General features: G+C 50.4%; 2 protein-coding genes across 2 annotated transcripts; both read left to right on the forward strand.

Moving 5' to 3' along the window:
* Positions 1–5,980: 5,980 nt before the first annotated feature.
* On the forward strand, positions 5,981–7,138 carry GCG54_00005464 (uncharacterized protein; the record flags this gene model as incomplete). The annotated part of the gene is made up of 4 exons (XM_045405486.1): positions 5,981–6,095; positions 6,211–6,260; positions 6,334–6,740; positions 6,796–7,138. The coding sequence occupies 4 exons, from the start codon at positions 5,981–5,983 to the stop codon at positions 7,136–7,138; spliced, it is 915 nt and encodes a 304-aa protein (XP_045260467.1).
* An 8,943-nt stretch (positions 7,139–16,081) lies between these two features.
* Positions 16,082–18,288, forward strand: GCG54_00005465 (putative cellulose synthase 2; the record flags this gene model as incomplete). Its single annotated transcript, XM_045405487.1, has 4 exons — positions 16,082–16,225; positions 16,291–17,522; positions 17,571–17,764; positions 17,813–18,288. The coding sequence occupies 4 exons, from the start codon at positions 16,082–16,084 to the stop codon at positions 18,286–18,288; spliced, it is 2,046 nt and encodes a 681-aa protein (XP_045260468.1).
* Between the last annotated feature and the right edge of the window lie 2,147 nt (positions 18,289–20,435).

The raw sequence follows: 20,435 nt of genomic DNA on the forward strand, positions 1-20,435 counted from the left end.
CAACAAGGCCAAGGAAGCTCACCTCGCGCACGTCGTTCGGCCTCATCTCTCACGAGGTCTTGGCTACATGCCCGTCGTTGGATCCTACTCGTGTTCTGTGCGTTGTTCTTCCGCTGGACCCTCCCGCCGCCCGCTCATATCCACCCTCCTTTTTCGGCTTCATTATCGTCATCGACACCACGGACCACAGCGTACCCGTAACGAAGTCCCGCGTGGCCTGCTCCTCGTCAGATACGGCACCCGCAAAGAAAAAAGAGACAAGGGGGACAAAAGACGGTGCCCAACACGGTGGCCCCCATACCGCCGTCGTGTACTCGTACCGCTCGCATACTGTGCCTACCTTGCCGTCGTCTCATCAGCCTTTGGCTTGTCTCCAGCGCCTCAGAATTAAGGTAGTGGACTGGGGATCTGTCTGACACGCTCGCTGATCGCCATCATCCGTTTACTGCGGTGTTTTACCCATACAGCCCGCAGAGGGGTTATCCCGACCCTGCTGACCCTCAGCCGCCTGACAGTGGGAGCCTCCAAGCCAGCGGAAGCCTCATCCATAGTGCTACGGACGACTGCCGGTAATGCCCTATCATGGCCACTCAAAGGCTGAACAGGCGTCCGTTCTAGGGGCTGCTCCTCGCGCCGGCGGACGGGATTGGTGAGCTGAGACACGAAGCTCACGAACCACTCCTTGCCTCCTCCCTCCCACCAGAACACCTCCACCCCTCTCCTCCCGCCTTCCTCCCCCATCGGAGTGGCGGAATCCAGGAGATGAGGGACGGGGGTTTGGAGGGGGACCTCATTACGGGTGCAATCACAACATCAGCTTGGCCTTTTGAAGGTACCTTACATCAACTGCTCTACGAAGTACCGCCGGATGAGAAACGTTCAGTGGTCACTTGAAGCTGATCGCCTAGAGCCGGACCAATTCTGAGCCTCCAATCGATGTCGCTCTCAGGGGTATGCACAATCTGTAAAACGGCACCACGAACCGCACACTCTGAAGATGACCCCGGACGTTCAGCCGAGGCGAACGAGCCAGATGCGTCGATGCATCGGAGGGGCAAAAAAACACATTGATACGAATTATGAGGCTCCTTGAGCCTAACCGTCTCGCACATATTAGTTGAGGCGACAGGACGGGAGAATGGTGGCGCGACGGCAAAACCACACCGTTCCCTGCTGACGCCATGCACACTGCAGGGCTAGCAGACAGAAGCAAAGACGCCGCGCGCGATCTTCAGGCACGAGACATGCTTGACCACGCTGGCGAGACCATTGAACAATTGCCGCAGCGCGGGGACGCCACAGAGCGTGCCTGTTGGCTCGGTCTTGTCCCACACAGCAGCGTAGGCTGAGTCTAGGGAACGAGCGGCAGCGTGGGCGAGAGACAGAACTTTACCTTTGCACGAATACAGAGGCCACAGAGAGGTCTCACTCAGCAGCTGGTCGACATATGCTGCGCAGGGGCAGGTGTCACACATCAGCATAGAGGGAAATCGGAGGAACCGCCAGCCACAGACACAGACACAGGAACAGACATAGCACTGCCGTCCGTCACAGCCAGAGATGAAACTCAGTTCTGCCCCCCATCCACTGACGTGCTTTTGTGCGCACCCAATCGGGAAACTCAATTGCAGAGGGCAAAAATATTGCTGTGGATATCGATCCGGACGAGTCCGTTTCGCTGACGAGGAGATCCCCGTTAGATCGATAAGGTGTGTGGCAGGCGGGATCGAAGTCTGCTCTCGACCTTCTTTTTCGACGCTGAACCTTGGCGCCGGTACGGTGAAGGGAACCGTTATTCTCCGCTAGACAGGGGGTCTTGGCTCGCTCTCTGTCAGTCTGTTCATGTTTGTTGGAGCTGTCAAGTTCTGGCCTGCTCGCTAGTAGCCGAAGGTGCCGTGGAGGAATGGCCAGACTGTGCGATAGCTACACGGCGCGGCGGTAAGCCATGCCAAGAGGGAAGAAGCAAGCAGCTCGTGCTGTTCGTCCCGAAAGCTGAGCTGATGAAGGGTACATCAAACACGGAGAGCGTGCGAGATGTCAATATGCGGTGGAAGGGAGGGAGACACATGCACACACAGACACAGACATACTGCGGTACACACACGCACTCACCGTCCACAAGCTGTGGTGTACGGATCGGATGCAGATTGTACGGCAGGGCAAAGAAAAGGTACCTTTTCGCCTCCAGAACCTGGTGCAGCCAGCGGACCGCCAAGCTGGCACCAAGAGCGGAGAGACGCTGGTTCCCACCCGGACCAGCCTCGACCCCTGTCACTGCTGACGACGCCTCGTTGATTACAGGCTCGGCGAGGTGGATCGTGGGCACGGGAGAAAAGGACTTCGGATTCGAGAAGAGAGGGAGGGGGGCTGGGAGCCGCTCGCTTTCACCTCTCTGCCTTTGGTCTCCGTGGGGTGTTGCGAGTTATGCCGAGCGTCTCGCTGGAATACGCCTGTTCAGGTTTGGTCTGGGCCGGTTTGCCTGGTCGTTCGTTCGGCCTGCTGCGCTGTCATTATCAATCGGTCGGTCGGGTCGGTAGTGTTTTAACGCCGATGCGTCGCCGTGTCTGTGAAGTCCATCGCTCGTCTTCTTTCCCCCAAACCAGCAGGCTCACAGAGGAAAATTTCTCTGATATTTCGTTTATCCGCCTCTTCACCCCTGGACCCAAACCCCTTTCAGGCGCACACGGCCGATCTCACGCGATCACGTTCGCGATGCTGGTTGCAATTTGATCCTTCCCGTTCGCTGTAAGATGTTGGCTGCATCCACGAACGGCGTTTTGGCGAGAAGAGTCGGGTACGGCGGCACTTTGCCCAGAGAATCGTCCCCCCTTTTTTTGCTTTGCTTCCCAACCTCGTGTCGCTTAGGTGCCCATCGACAGTAGAGCAATTGGAGTCTTGGAAAGTCGGCTCCCTCCTGTTGGTCCCATTGTTGGATTGTCACCCAAGCCTTGGTGTTGTCTTGGTGCGTTGTGGTGTGGCCAGTTGCAGCCTTCGGACGAGGGAAAACAAGGCGAAAAAAAGGGGGTCTGCCGCTGTGCTGGGTGGAAATCCAGGGTTCAATATTCGCTGTGTGTCTGTCTCCTTGTAGTGGGTGCGGGTGTTGGTGTTGGTGGTGGTGAGTAATGGTGGGATGGGATGATGACTGTCCTCCCTCTGTCTCTCTCCCACACATCGTGGTGTCGTTTCCTCCTTACGAGGTCATCGTCGCTTACTCCGCCGCAGAAGAAGAGGAGGAAAACAGGATGAGACGAGAAACGATGGGGCGACAGCCGCGATTATGTAGCTGCGGCGCAAATACGAGAATTTGCTGGTTCTGGGGGCGCGCCCTATTGTTTCTCCTCACTTCCGTACTGAAAATGTGCCTCAACCACTGCCAAAAATTCTGCCCCCTTCTGTTTTGGGCTCGTTACGGGTTACGAGAGCTGAACTTGGGCGGTGGCCGAGAGGTGCGAGGGCCCGTTGGACTGCCTTAAGCGATGGCGCTGGGTGTATGACTCGCCCAGCGCAGTTAGGGGACTTACCGGTGGGATTAGTCAGGGCGGTCTGGGCCGGTCTGTAGCGCGGCTTGTGGTTTATGGTTATGAGTTTATTTCAGCGGTTCTGGGGAGAGATGACGGGTTATGTTTCTGAATAGTGAAGTTTTTATGGTGAATGGATGAAAGTAAGTGTTGTTTAGAAAGGATTGAGTGTGTATGAGGGAGATAGTTGTCCACTGCTAGAGGATCTGGTGGTTGCTGTTGTGGCTGTTGTCCTAAGTCCCCGGGCTTCATTGAGAAAGGTCAATTTTAGCTCATGACAGCTGCATGCAACCTCCGCCCTCCCACACTCCCGTCGACGAGGGTGCGTCGGTGTCACTTACGCTTCAAGCGGTTGTACATGCCACTTTACGAGACTGCATGTTTATCTGGTAACCGTTTTATTGTCTCCGATGGTTCGTTCGTGATGTGGGAGTTCGGAGGTTGTGGTGGTTTTCCGGACCCGGTGTACCCGATTTTCTGGATGTATGGGGAACCCAGAAGACTGTGGTGTGAGGGTGCTTCACTTTGGGATTGATTATATGATGGAGTTGTGAGTGTGAGAGCAGGAGGTGAGTGAGATGGAAAGGTTGGTTGTGGGATCTGGGGTGGTTTTGATTTTGTGTTTGGTTTTGGGATGGCTCGTAGTCTGTAGACGAGGGATGGCCTAGCTATTTTGAACAAGTATTGATGGCAGAGGAGTATGGGAGCTTTTGGGGCACTGTTAGAGTAGGCTCGAAATGTTATAGACTTATTCGATCTGAATGTGACTTTATATCATGAGATCAAGTATGTCGCTGATGATGGGGGATTTTACAAAACCTTTTACCTTATTCTGTGTCTCTCGCAGATGGCTTCTTGAATGCGGTTCCGAAATGAGACCCTTGCTCTGTTGTAAGAGCTTCATGATGTTTCCAATATCTCGAAATGGTCCGGTCCTGCTGTGGATAACAGTGAGTCTTCGTGAAATGATATTGCATGGTCTGCCCTCAGTTGCCCGCAGAGCCGTCTTCATTCTCATCACTGCGTCTAGAATCAATATATATTCTTCTTGTTGGGTGTACTTGCTATACAATGCTTGTATCAACTGTTCCAGTTATCACTGAGCTTTCTAGGTTATAATCTTAATCTCACAGGGCAGGATTGCCGAAATCGGTCTTCTCTAGGGTGTGGGAGCTGCCCACCCACGAGTCTCACCTTCATCCACGCCATGTAACTTCCTCTACAGACGATTGCTATCAGTCATATTTCGTGTCTCGTAACAGCAGCTGTGAGTGTGTGTCAGCATGTTGTTGTGATTAGGCTTCACATTATCAGGCCATGTCCTTCCTCTCGAGAAAAATGATAATGAACTATGCACTGCGCCTGAACTTGACTGTAATATAAGCCTATGCTTTTGATGTCGAAGAGCTGATCGCTTGGGATCTCATACATTTGTTACTTAACAGTGAGATACACTGCCAATATCTCAGTTCACCTTTTAGAATGCAGAAGCGAGCTAAGTTAAAAGATGACATTTGCGAACTCGTTCGCTGATTTCAAGTTCCGCAGTTTGATGTGTGTCAGTAAAGTAATATCATCAGGTTCTATGACTGCAGAACTTACGTTGGAAACGAACTCAGTATATCAAATTTCTTTCGGAAAGGAAGTGAAATATATCTGGTCGGTCATCATCCAAAACTGTGGATATCGGTCGTCTCAACACGTCACAGGCCACTGGCGATGCCACCACTGCCTGTACAAGCTTATCTTTTCAGAACGAGATCAAGCAGCGGCAGGTCTCAAGCCAAACATATCGATAGCCGTAAGCTGACATCTCAATGATTACTTCTAATGGATTTGAGAATCGCCACGCCGCCTCACACAGCAACTCCAGACCGGTCATTCCCCCGGCCGTCGAACAGCTACTCTGGATTAGGTAAGCCTCCCATCCGGTGTTAGTGCCAACCAAGGAACCAAGGAAACCAAGAACTGCAGGTCGCGCCCTCGACCAAGCCTGGCCAACACAGCACAGCAGCAGCAGTACAGCAGGCGGCGGGGACGGCCAAGCTGCATCTACAGGCTGACCTCAGTATCGCCGCTGCCCTTTTTTTATTTTATTTTATTTTATTTCCTGTCTCCCAATATCAAAAAAGGTGCTCTAGGTACGTATCTATCCATCTACCGGACCCCTGCCCTCAGCGACCCTGGTTCCTGACCTTTCTCACTCTGGTCCAGGCCCGGCTGGCTACGCGCTTGCTCTCTCTCACCTGCTCCTCCCCCGGATTGTCATTCACTCCAGCGACATCATCGTTTTCTCATTTCTCGATTTTTTTGGGCCAGACCTCTCGTGTGTTTCCTCCCTACATTACTGTCGTCCAACACAGTCGAGGTCGAGAGCGAACACACTCACACCTGTCTCCAGCTCCGCCCCTCATTGATCATACACACACTCACCCTGCTCCGCGGTAGCTGCAAACGCCGTGATGAGAAACACACTGCTCGCCGCGGCCGGCCTCGCTGCATTCAAGACCGCGCTCGCATACGACGCGACAGTCTGCGGCAAGGACAAGTTCACGAGTGAAGACACCAATTACATCTGTAAGCCGACCCTCCTCCCTCCCTTCTGATCCCCGGTGGTCAAGCACATCGTGAGATTCACACCACATCCTCCGTACCACTTCTCCAATGCGCCCGCGCTGACCAGAGACCACAGTCCAGTCAAACGCCTGGGCACCAGTCGGCGATGGCTTCCAATGCGTCTCCGTAAGTAACAATCGCCCTCCCGGAGTCCTCTCCGCCCTCTTTTATCCCTCCCCCGACTAACACGGCCCTCCAGATCGACCAAGCAACACCGGCCTTCGACGCAACCTGGTCCTGGGACGAGAACCCCGAAAACGTCCACTCCTTCCCGCACGTCCGCTTCAACTCGACCAAGCTGCCCACCCGCCTCGACGCCATCAAGACCTTCCGCCTCGCCACCAGCTGGACCATGACCGCCGGTAACCCGGGCTCCTCCGCCTCGCGCGACTTCTCCGCGTCCGCCTGGGAGGACAGCAAGGCGAACCTCAGCGGCGTCGTCGCCAACGCCGCCTGGGACTTCTTCGTCGACAAGAACAAGAGCAGGACGTACAACCCCGTCGACGCCGAGGCCGAGATCATGATCTGGCTGGGCAAGGTCGGCAACCCGTACCCGCTGATGGGCGACTCCATCCTGACCAACATTACCCTTGGATCGACCGAATTGTGAGTCTTCTTCTCGATAATTATACGTTACATGTGTGGCTGACCACCGAGATAGCTCCCTCTGGTACGACACCAACCAGCGCGACCAAAAGGTCTTCACCTGGGTCACCCGCGACGGCTCCGACGTGAACGAGTTCGACGAGGACGTCAAGCCCCTCTTCGAATACGTCCTCAACTCTGGCGAGATTGACAAGGAGTCCTGGCTCGGCCTCGTCGAGTTCGGCTCTGAGGCCTGGCACTCCGAAGACAACACCACCTTCAGCGCGGCCAACTTCAAGATGGAACTTGACAATGGCGACTCTGGCTCCGGCGACAGCGAAGATGCCGCCGGAATGGTGACGCTGAGCGCCTGGCTCCTGGCCGCGCCTGCTCTTCTCATGCTCGCTGGGTTCTTTTAGATGATATCATGGATACGGCCGTTTTAATGTCTTGGTAGACGACAGCCGGGCCCTACTGGCCCCGGCTTCGCATAATAATAACACTCATCATCACCAAACGGACAAGGCTGAAAAACCAACCAGCGCATTCGCGAAGACCCTTGGGTCAGGTCAGCCTTGCATGCGCGGATCACCGGTGACTAGACTACTTTGAGCACCCTGAACATCCATCACGATATGGCGGTCCGCATAAATCATGTACCTGAAGTATGGCACCATGTGACCCTCTCCGATGCAAGATCGTTGATCGGGACCCTGCCAAACACCCCACGCAAGTTTGCAGCTTGGACGTCCCTTTGATTTTGCGATGGCGGCCTCCCGTTGAGACCTATCACTTGAACTCATTGTCGTCGGCCACGACGTGGAACATAAATCTCAGCTAGCATGTGAATTTGCATGCTGCTGAAGCCTGTCTTACAGAATACGCGTGGCCCAAGCCCCCAGCCACGACAAGACCAATGCCAACACGTTTGGTGTGGGAGAGACAATGTCAGCCACGAATAGGCGGAGGTGGCTGGCTGTCCGACACGGGCATCGATAGCCTCGCCAGCTTGCCATCCAACGTCGTTATCATGACGTCTACATGTTTCTACTTGGGGTCCAACGGGCATACTCTGTGCATTATTGCTGCGATTCCCGCAGGCTGCATACGGTGCTGCATATTCCCAAGACACCATAGACGATAGCCTGGGCAATCGCTGGGTGAGCCTCAATTCCCGTGTTGTGACCGCAGCTTCCAAGTGGTCTGCCTAATGGCTTTGGTGTGTCGGGCAATCTGTGCTGGTGGTGTGGTGCGTTGCTGCAGTACTCCCACACATCTCACGAAGGAACAGGTCCCCGGAGCTTACACGAGTCTTGGCGGAACGGTTGGCGTCCGAGGCGGGTTAGAGGGCGGAGCGGGATTGGGGGCAGGTACCTACCTCGAGGGGGAGGCCACCCGCAGGAGAATGAAAAAGGGCATCCAGCGGCCTGTTGTCATCGAGATCGACACGCCGGACAATAGTCTCGAAGCAGGCTGGGTTAGTTCTGATGTCCCGCTGCGAAGGTACCCATGAGTCTGTGTGTATCTTCATTATCCACACCCGTTCGATAGAAAATCAATGGCGTGGAAAAAGTCGTCGAAAAACAAGGTGCTTATCTGGCGAGACGGCTTCGTATTGGCGCCTTGGCGCGCGTGCCGCCATACCGAGAAGGCCAAGCACACGGCTACAGAGAAGGACATGCCCAGGACGGACTCGTCGGGTGGAGGCGGAAACCAAAAGACTTTTGCCGCTGCCGTGTCGTTGCGCCTGTCAGGAACAGAGCCGAGATGAAGAGGTCATTTAAAACTCTTGCGTGCTTTTCTCGGGCGTCCGTCAGGGTAATCTTCCTTCCGCTGCGGTTCTTCCTTTTATCACGGTAGAACCACTTTATCTCTCGGATTTTCAGAGCTAAAAAGTCCCCAATGATCTGCGACCACGATCCTTTGATAAGTGGTTCTGCTGATGAGAGATAGACTGTGCCGTGGTCGAGCATATGGCGTTCCGTTGGATGCATGTCGTTGTCTTGGCGTGTAAGTGAGCGGGAGGCGGGAATTCAAACACGAGGCAGGGAGTGGCCCGGTCGCCATTTCGCAGCGATTGTCTCGGCATAGAAAAACCGGATCAGCAAGGTGAGTGGGCATCGTCGTTGGTTTTTGGCGCGTGGACGGTGGAGAGGAGGCTTTTTCGTTGGGTTCGGCCGGGGTTGCGGAGGAGCAGGGGTATTGTCGGGGATGAAAAGTCGATGCAGAGGGAAATCTCGCCATGGTGACATGGTTGGTTCGACCATAGGCTGCGGTCATCGGCCCAGAGACGGCGGTGCTCTTGGGATCGACGGTAGAAACCGTCCGGCAGGCCCGCCGGGGTGCGTGATCGCTGCATTTCGAGTTGAAATGGAGCCTTTGGGTGTCCTTGTCGAGCCGAAGGCCTCTATGCCAGACTCTGGCGGCGTCATCGTGGCCTTGCCGAGAAAACTAGAGAGACATATTCGTCAGCGATGTCCGGCGGAGGCGGGACGGCGGCAAGGCAGTCGAGCAGAGCAGCGCGGCGTGGGAAAAAAGGAAGCAAAAACAAGGAATCGAGCAAGAAGGCACGCGCCAACGAATGGGGATGTCGAAATAGCCTATCTGGTGGAGGCTGTCAAGGTTACGCTTATTACCTTAGGTTCCTCTGGGAGCGGGCTAAAAGGCGACCATTGTTCGTTAGTGAGGTGGGAATAAGAACGGCCAGCTGAGAAAAACCGTTTTCAACCTGGGCCGCAACTTGCTACTTGGACTGTTTAGAGTCTAGACCTGATGTCTTCAGTTTGGGTCCACTTCCGCTGTTCTATTGTTCGGCGCGTTTGCCCGCTGGTGAAACATTCTGCATCATTGACGTTATTTCGCATGTGCCGTGGAGGAGGCGCTGCTGCTTTGGCGAGATTCAAGACTGGAATTCTGTGTCTTGTCCTTTGGCCTAGCCATGTTTGCTGGCCGCGCGTAAATGAAGTCTGGTATCAAGGCGAGACAAGCCACCAGCCAGGAGGACGGAGAACGGTACGTTCGAGAAGCCAGCGTCTTTTGTCTCGTCGGGTCGTTGAAATGTGGTCGCCGTTGGTGGTGGGATCTGCTGGTGGCGGGGAGGGTCCGATTTAGCGCGATGTCGAGGGCAGTATTCCCACCGAACCTATCAGATAAGAACCGCCGCTATTGCTGACTCGAGCCTCAGTGCGAAGCAGGCTGACATTGGAGATGGGGAATCTTATTGCACACCCCCGCCCCACCCACTTCGACCACCCTCTGTGGCGCGCGCCGTGGCGCCTTTTTGGCTGCGAGCGAGATCAGTGAAAAAACCCACTTTTTACTACTAATCTAGCATTTTTCCTGCTGCCAGCTAAAACCACTCCTAGTTCTATTATATTTCACTTTTTTATTGCTTTTTAAGGTTATTACTACGCCTCTACGCCCCTTATGATAGCTATCCCTCTATAACGTATATGGTTAACAGCTTATAGCTCTCTGCTACTACTTAGTATTATATATACTAGTAGAGAAGCGCTAATTAATATATATAACTACTACACTAGAGTGAACAGCTACATACTAAAGATTAACGCTTACTATAGTAGTGTAAGCATAAAGGAGGACTATATATATATTATCTTCTTCTACGCTAAGTTATATATCTATATCCCTTACTATACTGCTTACTACTCTTATTAACGTAATACTAGCTTAATTCTTAATACTTACTTATTTAAAGTAGGCGTGAAGTATACCTTAGATAGCTTCTATATATCCTATAAAATTAGTAGTAATACTACCCCTTATAACTATATTAAGGCTACTACTAGCGCCTATATATTATAGCATAAGGCTATACTAGCGTCTATAGATATTAATATCGCTAAGATGAGGGTAATTAGTATATTATTATATTAAATTATTACTTAGATATAAAACTACTTAAGGCTTAAAGTAGTAATTATCTTATACTATAATATTAATAATATAGCTTAATAGGTATAAGACTAGCTACTTTAGGGTGATAAACCTATTAAGTAGTTATTTTAGTAACTTAGTAATAATAACTACTTCTTCTAATATAAACAGACTACACTTAGCTATATCACTTAGCTTTTTATTATATTATACTCCTATATTAAACTCCTCTATACCTACCTTAATATACTACTACTTAACTATATATATAAAACTAACTACTTTAATATACTTCTATTTAGTATTTATAGCGCTATAGGCCTTAGTAGCTCCTTTTTAGCTAGTATCTACTTTTTAAGTACTAAAAAGGAGGCTAATTACTACTAGGTATTTACCTACCTTAAGATATACCTCCTTAAAGAGAATATTAACCTACTTAGTTATATTACTACTAATTATAAACTTACCCTCTTTAACACACTTAAAAAGAATAATATACTAAAGGCTAGCCCTTACTTTCTCTACTACTAATATATTACTAAGAACGTTAGAGCTAAAACGTATCACTACTTCCCTCTATTAGTTTAATATACTAATAATATAGTAATTAAGAATAGTAAATACCTTATATTTATAGAGGTATAGAAGGATCTTATTAGTTTAGCTATATAAGATAGCTTTAAGAGGCACTTAGAAGCTATTTTAGTACTACACTAGCCTTATGAGGCTATTATATATATTGTTAGCACAGGTATAAGCGTATTCAGGGGCGTGGTATATGCGCCTATATAGTATAGGGTTATAGATGGGCTTATGTTATGATAAAAGGTGATAATCCTGAGCATTTATGGGCATTTAATCGTATAGATAATAATAAGGGAATCGATGTATTGTGATGACTCTGGTTGTTGTTGCTTGTGTAGTTGGCAGGTTGCTTCCTCTAGTAGGGAAAAGTGAGGGGAAAGATAATCTGAAACGTAACCTGCTAAACTGCTAATTACATAAGGTGCTTACGTAACTATACGTATTACATAATCAATATTATAGTTATAGGTTATAATAAATAGAGTATTTTTATATAAGGTTTAATACCTTAAACCTTATTCGTTTATTTTATATAGAATATTAAAGTAAGTTAAGCGTTATTATTATTCTTATATTATTATTATTATTATAAAAGAATGTTATATGTTAACATATATTATTAACGTTTAGATTAAGCTATACTATAAGAAATTTATAGCTTTCTAGACTAATTAGATCACTCACTTTAGTATACTATACCTCCCTTCTGCTTATTATATATCTCTTGCTAATATTATTATTAGCAGGCTATACTAACTCCTCTACTACTGAGGGCTAGTATAATACTATTAAAAAGCACCTTATTAAGGGTATATAAGCTTTTAATAGTATATTTAATAACCTTAACTACTTCTAGTCTAGTTAATATTTATAGATTTTTAGCGAAATAGAAGACTAATTAGTGAAAACTTTAAAATTTATTAGCTTAGAGGTAACTCTACTTTCACTACTTAATACATCCCTCACACCTACTATATTTAAACTATTACGATTAGAGCTTTTATAAGGCCTTAAGATCCCTACTAATAGCTACTTACCTCCTCTACTTAATAATATAGCGCCCTACCTACCCTACTTAGTTTATATTACTTATAGCTTACCCTATTAGTATATTATATAGAGCTATATAAGAAATACTAACCCTCTAACTATTAATTTAATCTATCCTCACTAGCGCTAAGATTATAATATTAAGACGCTTAATTCTAAAGAACTACCTCTCCTTAACCCTCTTATTATTAAAAGTAAAGGCTAGCTAGAAGGAGCCCTTATAGCTAGCTATAAGAAGAACTATAGGGCTAGTAGCACTTATAGAGATACTATAAGCCTTAAAATTGCTACTTTTATTGCTATTTAAGATGCTATCAACCTACTACCCTTAATAGCGCTAGCTTAACTTACTTCTAAGACCTTCTATAAACTTAGCACTAATACCTTAAGTGCTATTAGCTGCTTTTAGTAGCAACTTTATAACTTATTGCTAGCACTACTAGTAGAAGAAGACTTTAATGCTGTTTATAAGGCTGGCGTTAGCGCTATTATTAAGAGGCTTACTAATATACTGCATATTAAAGTTAAGATTAATACGTAGGCTACTAACGCTAACTTTAACTTATAGGACTTATAAATTGCTCTACCACCTAAAATTAAATATTAACTCTATATACTATAGTGTAAGGGTCTGGCCACCTGGACCGGAAGGGCTTGGGGACGGTTCGGCCGGACCAAGCCGAAATGACGGAGAACCCTGTGGAGACAGGGCACAGAACCCTCCACAGCGAGGACTCGGCGAGTACTCGCTGAAGGGTCGGAAAAGAAGATCTTAGAAGAAGCAAGCAAAAGTAGCGTAGCAATACCATACCTACCTTTTGGGTGCTTCTTCTATCAGTTTGACCTAACCGTAGCCCATAGCCCCTAAATACCTTTACATATAGTAATAGAAGGCTATAGTAGTAGCTAAAGTAGCTAGTAGTAATATTAATATTATTAAGTTATTAGATTAATAGCTTTAGCACCTCTAAAGCTAATTAGAAAGCTTAGATTATTAGTTTTTCCTTCTCCTATTAACCTTTTATTAAAAAATATAAAAAAACTAGATCTTATTAAGTTATATTAATTGCTATAATAAAAATCTCCTCTTAGAAAGTTATATAACTTTTAGATCTCTAGCCTCTAATTAGTTGAACGTACTTATAGTTAATATAATAGGACTATAGTAACATCTCTAATAGTAGAATAATGACTTTAGTGGGCATAGTAGCAAAAGGTTTATTACTTATCTAGTAGCCCTCTAGTTACAGCCCTAAGTAGCAGTCTCAGCTACATAGGGGATATGTAGGATGGTGGGGGAGGGGTGTGCAATAAGATTCCCCTTGGAGATTTTGAGCATTATGATAGAGATGAGACTGAGGTAGCGAGCAGGATCTAGGAAAGTCAGGAGGAAGTTTAGGGCTGCCCTTGCTGCTGCTATTATGGCCCCTGCTCTGATTGGCGAATGGGAGGCGACATGATTTGATTAGGACCTCGCACCTGCCCGACTGGCACCACCCACCCCCTGCCTGCCTGCTCCCGCCGTTGGTGTAAGAGGTACGTACCGGGGGTCGTTCTTTCCGTTCTGCCGTGATCAAGGCGAAGGTGAAGGAAGGAAGGAAGAGTCCGCCTGATACCTGACAGCAAGACCATCACATCGCACCCGTCCGCCGTAGGAAAGAAAGAGTGGGGGTGCAGCTGCAATCCGGGAAGGACCAGATGAGGCGCCGTCGTGGCTGCAGGAGCTGCTGCAATTGCAATTGTATCCGTAATGCAGGCAGGATGGAACGGAATGGATGCGACTTCCTGCTGTCGCCTGTCGTCTTTCCCTCCCAGGTCTGGGCAGGCGCTGGTGGCCGAGACTAACAAACGGCTCCCCGCCCCTGCCTGCCCTGTCAAAAAGTGACATCCACTTCCACTTCCACTTCCCGTCGCCCTCCACCCCAAGGAATCCCGCTACTTGGCGGCTCTTTCTTGCACCTTTTTTCAAATTTTCCGCGCATGCGCTAATTTGAAGTTCCCATCTGCTTGCACCTGCGCAAATCAAAAGTTCGAAAAAAGCCAACAAACGGGCCCTGTTGTTGTCCCGGCAGTGATGATGCCTGTGGCGTTCTTCGTTTCCCTGCCCCTTTTCATGGCGGTTGTCCACCTCACCTTGCGGCCAAGTCCGCCTCCGAAGTACCTTATTCTTCCAGCTGGCTTGCTTCTCTTGTACGCTTCCGTGTGTACCGTGTCTGTACCTACTCGCCCTGGGTATTATTAGGAATATTACCGTATTTGTGTGCCACTGCCACTGAGGCAAAGCGATGCGTACCTTATGCGGCGCTGGCGCCTCCACCTCAAGGCATCGAGCGGTTGTTCTGATACTCTATCTCACCTCTCGTTTCTGTTCTCCTGTCTTGGTCCCTTTGTTGTTCTCCGTCTCACTCCTCCCCCGGTCGAGCTGTCACAGTCGTCTTTCTCCGTCTCGCAGTTCCATGGGCAAGGTATCCCACGCGTACTACTTCCGTCCTCCAACCTGGTGCCCCCCAACGGTGTGAACCCATCCCTGCCTGCCTGCCTGCCTTAGACCATCTGCAGCTTCATGGGAACCTCGCATCCTCCATCTGTGGAGTTCGTCGGCGCAGGCAATCTGACTTAATCTTGGCACTGATGTCACGAACGCTCTGTTTCTCTCTCTACCTCCCGAGTGTCCATGTCAAGGAGTACAAGACTAAGAAAGATGCAGGCCACCATCCATCTGCACTTCTTGCCCCCCATGCCGCTACCCAATCGCCGCATCCCGGTGACCCAGTTCACGTCTGTTGCCCATGATCTGAGTGGGCTTTCCTGAATTCCATGGCATGGGCAGAAAAGGTCCATCCCATGTCGCATTGCTCGGGCAATATTCAACGAATAGAGACGGGCGAGGCCTCTCTGGAGAGAACCACACGACTTACCCAAGTAGAGTATCCGTAGAGGATGAGCCCGTGTTCGGCTCCGTACCGACCGTATCTATCCTTGCAGACGACGGCCGCACCTTCCCATTGGTGACAGACGCCAGCCGGACGACTCACTTGCGCCTGCCTTGTCTCTGCATCGCCTGTTGCTGTGTGATGTTTGTGACTGCGGGCGTGCCTTCCTCTCCCACCCTCCACCACCTGCCACATGGGAAGGTACCTGCCTGCCCTGGTCTGCCTGCCTCAGATTCACCACACTCACCCCGTTCCTTCTCACCTTGACTTTGGGTTCTGCTTTTTGTCTGCCCATGACTCCTTCACCATCGACACTCGTTTTGTTTCTCCTCCACGCCCCTCCGCCTCCCACCACCACCACCGCCTCCTCCTCTCCTCCCCCCCTCCGCCAGCTAAGATACGGATCCCGGGTGGCTTGTCTCTAACAAAACCTTTCCTGCCTCCGTCCATCGCTACTCACAGAGGCTGGTCGTTAGCTCAAGATTGCACCTGCGTATCCTAGATACGCGCGCACACGCTGCCATCGTTGCTTGCTCGCCGCCTTACACTCGCTACACTAGCTCCACGAGGCTGGACACCATTTTTTCAAAACACCATACACGTCTCTAGTCACTCGCTTTGACGACGTTCGCTGATTTTTGGGATTTTCTTTTGCTTCTTGTCTCGGTTTACCTTCCCCGCTCTCGCTATCCAGACGCCCTTCACCCCGTCCAAAGTCCAAGGTCAACGTCACGGAAGACACCACCGACAACTTGAAAGCTGTTTTTGTTTGACTTGTTTCCCCCCTCTGGCGCCTTCGTGCTCCCGTCGACGGAAACTTTCTCTCGCTACCCTCCGCACACGACCGTTTGACGAATCTTCTCTGTTGGATTCCAGGTCACCACCACTAATACCATAATGTCGCGTCCTCTCACTCCCCGGGGAGGTTCCCCCGACTCGGGCTTGACGCCCCCGAATAATCCCTTTGCTTCGAACCCTTTCGACACCGACAATGATTCCAGCGCTGTTGCTTCTCTGGCCAGCGATTCCACCTTCACTGTGGTATGTTCACAATGATTTCAGGCGACGAATCCGAACTCGACGAAGCAGAGACTAATTTCTGTCAGAATGCCATCAATGGTCCATCTCCCGCAGAGACCCCGCAAAGACCAGGCCAAAGAACCAGCTGGGCAGACTCCTCTCATCATCGCCTGAGCAGACCTGACATCGTAAGTCTTCACGTCGCCTCGCTGCAACCCGAGCTACGGAAGAAAGTCCGGCTGACCACGAAACAGGAGCCGTCGCCTTTGGCGCGAGAGGTCTACAACGAAAAAGGCCACCAGCACTCGTCGTCAGACACAGACATTGAAGCCAGCCATGTGCCGCCCGTCGTGTCCGACCCGGAGAAGGCCAACGAGAAGCACACGATAGCCCTGCCGCCATCTACGGGCGAATCATTTCCCAAGCGTCTGTTCAACCGCTTCCGCGCGACCTACTGCCCCAAGGAGGAGCCGCCTCTGGTGCTGCCTGTCTGCCCTAACGACACAGAGAAGCTCACCTACGTTCACACCAACCGCATTCTACTCTACGTCTTTGGCGTGTTTTCGTTCCTCTCGCTCGGCGCTGGTATGTGGTTGTTTGCGCTGTCTGCTCCGGCTTTCTATTGGTACGGTGTTTTCGCAGGTGCCATGTGCATCTACCTGTTGATCTCGTACGCCGTCGGTATCATTGGAAAGGACTGGGACTACAAGGGTCACCTGGAACTGGTGGAACGCTTCCCCATCACCGAGGAGAACGCGCCAACCGTAGACATCTTCCTGCCTTGCTGCTCCGAGCCTCTCGAGATCCTGGAGAACACCTACAAGCACATTGTCAACATTGACTGGCCCGCCTCCAAGCTTCAAGTGCACGTCATGGATGATAGCGCTTCCCTCACTGTTCGCGCTCTTGCCGAACAGTACGGCTTCAACTATTCCGTTCGCGACGACCGACCCCGCCTCCGCAAGGCCGGTAACTTGAGATGGACTTTCGCACGCACTAATGGTGACTTCTTTGCCATCTTCGACGCCGACTTCTGCCCTCGCCCCGATTTCGTGAAGGAACTGATTGTGGAACATCTGGGTGACGATAAGACGGCCTTGGTTCAGAGCCCTCAGTACTTCCGAGTCACCGACGACCAGACCTGGGTTGAGCAAGGTGCTGGTGCCACGCAGGAGCTGTTCTATCGTGTCGTTCAGGTCAACCGCAATAAGTGGGGAGCATCAATCTGTGTCGGAAGCAACGCTCTCTACCGTCGCGAGGCCCTGGTTGAGGTTGGCGGAACTGCCGAGATTGGATTCTCTGAGGATGTCCACACTGGGTGAGTACGACGATGCGAGCAATCGTGATTAAGGCTAATGTTGTGTAGTTTTGGCGCTGTTGACCGTGGCTGGAAGGTCAAGTACATCCCTCTTTGCCTTGCCACTGGTGTCTGCCCCAATTCTCCTCGAGCCTTCTTCTCCCAGCAAATGCGCTGGGCCCGTGGATCTACCACGCTGTTGACCAACGGTCACTTCTGGGTCTCAAACCTCACCCTCATGCAGAAGATCTGCTACCTCTCTGGTAAGTGTCATTCTCGCAATCGCCCAGCATTCATAGCTAACATTCCAGGTTTCCTCTACTACTCTGCTGTCTCGCTCAACATCTTCCTGGCCCCGATCGCAGGTACTCTTCTGCTTGCCATCCGTCCCGAATGGTTCAAGTTCTGGAACCTTGCTTTTGCCATTCCCTCGATTCTCTATGGCGTCATCCTCATGCGCGTATGGGCGAAGGCTAAGTACGGCTTCAACGTACAGCATGTGGTGACAATCCAGAGCTATGCCTACCTCACCGCCATCAAGGATCGCCTCTTCAACATTGAACTTCTCTGGGCAGCTTCTGGTGACGCAAAGGCCCACAAGAGCAACAAGTATCGCAACATGCGAATTCTGTGCATCCTCTGGACTCTTGTCGTTACTGGTGCTATGGTTGGTGTCGTCACCTGGCGCCTTCTCAATGGCTTCACGTGGTACCACCCGCTGCCGCTCATAATCATCAACGTCTATAACTTCTTCATCAACCATTACTTTATGTTTTGCAACTGGTAGCGAAACTCATCGATACCCAATAATTTTGTACGTAAAGAGGGAGAGGAGGATGCGGGAGGTGTTTGTGGATCAAGCCTTGCATCATACATGGATAATGGAGTCAAGACATTTGAATTAGATGAGAGGTTGGCATACCAAGTGTTCACCTCATGGAAACGGCCGACATCATCGTAAAATCGCGAGTGCAAAGCTTGGCACCGCGCGTACACACTCACACAGCTTCTGCAGCATACATACATTCGAGAGTTTTGTATATCTGATGGATAGAGCGAGCGCGAAGTACAGTTCATGCGCCGCCGCAGTAGTAATAATAGTCAAAGTTCCTCTGTCAACTTGCTGAAAGAACTTGTTGAGATCCACGGACGGCAGTATTACCTGATGCACTTATCTGTCCGAATGACAACGGACACGAGGCACGTGGGAGACATCGGACCACCTGGCAGATGGCTGGGATTTTATGGTGGGAGCTGGCCACAGACAAATAATCAAACTGAAGAAGCTTCACATCGGTGTGCGACACATTTGTCACCCAAATCAATAGTACGGTTTATGCGATCAAATGTTTATAAGAAAATTTCTCTCTCTTTTTTCTAAGCTAAAGATTCTATCTAGATCCCGTCCATGGTGTCGAGGTGGTGTCGGTGGTGGATGTTGTCGAAGGTGGTGTTGGTGGTGTTAGAGGTCGGAGGTGTCGAAGGTGGGCGCGACAACCAGTTGCCTGAGTCTACCTGTAGAGGAAGGATAGAGTCGAAGGCGAAGCCCGAGTCATAGCTGTAGAGGAAGCCAGAGTTCAAAGGCTGTGAAGGGAGGGTGCTGGTTGTCGAAGTCGAAGTCGGAGTCGAAGTCGGAAGTGTCGTGGTCGAAGTCCTGGAAACCCGAGTCTACCTGTAGAGGAAGATAGAGTCGAGGGCTTGTTGCCCAAGTCGTGCCTGTAGAGGAAGGCAGAGTTCGAGGGCCCATCAGCGATATTGGCTCCGGAGAGCTAGCGCTGGCATGGCCTGAGTCGTGGCTGTAGAGGAAGCCAGAGTTCAAAGGCCGAGGAGGAGCCGAGGCTGAGAAGAGAAGCCAAGGCTGGAGGCAACCGCTGCTGGAACTCGCGGGTCTTTGTGGACGCCCGCCCCAGTTCAGGGTCGTTTTCTTTGGTGGAGGCTCGCGTATGCGGAAGCACTTAGCGGATGATGAGGAGGAAGGAATGGAGAGAGGAGTGGAGGGAGGGAGATTGGGATTATATAGAGGTTGAGGGAATGGGAGCTGCCTCGATTCCACTGATGGGGGTGATTGACCTCGATAGCAATTTCGGTGAGGGTTTGGGGGTGAAATCGGCATAAAGTTCGTGATTCCCTAGGTTGTCGTGGTTGGGTCAACCTTTTCGTCCGACATGGACCGTTTCCGGTGTCTATGATGCGGAGTGTTGTGGAGAATGCGAGGACTGGACGGTTGGGAATGCCTTCATTGGGAACGATGACAAACCACCAAGGTTGCGATTTTATCGTGTTTCCTAGATGAAGAAACCTCTTCATCCGACACAGGCTTCCTGATGCCTGCGATGCAGAATGCTGTGGAGAATGCGACAACCGGGTTTCCGGGATGCTCACCGACGACGAGGAGCTGCCTGAAAAGGGAAGATGGAGTCGACGCCGCGCCCGACTCTGCCTGTAGAGGAAGACAGAGTCAAGGGCGGGTGCTCCTGTCCATCATAAAAGAGTGGTGATCCAGTCAGAGCTAGCGGAGTCGACCTGTAGAGGAAGATGGAGTCGACGCCGGGTGCCTCTGGCCCACTTGTAGAAGGATAGGCGAGCCAGAGACTGGAGGAGTCTGTCTGTAGAGGAAGATTTCTTAAACACTCCTCGGGGGGACCTGTTTGGCTTGGAGTTCGGAAGAGCTGGTTGATCTTCGGTGAGGGCCGGTGGATGTGTCGTGAATCTACGTTTCATCACTACCTTCATGTCCGGTATTTGCGACGTTACCACACGAATGCCAGAGCTAGACTGGCATTAATTCTTAATTGAAGTTTATTTGCTCTATCTTTCCGGCCCGGGAGACGTTCGGTGAACACAGATTGGATTTTATTAAAGGTATTATTCACATGCGAGTGAAACTCAAGAGACGAAGTTGGCCAAATCCGGGTTTTAATCTTCAATCTATCT

This window comes from Colletotrichum gloeosporioides (genome assembly GCF_011800055.1).
Source record: "Colletotrichum gloeosporioides strain Lc1 chromosome Unknown consensus_67, whole genome shotgun sequence".
Lineage (NCBI taxonomy): Eukaryota > Fungi > Ascomycota > Sordariomycetes > Glomerellales > Glomerellaceae > Colletotrichum > Colletotrichum gloeosporioides.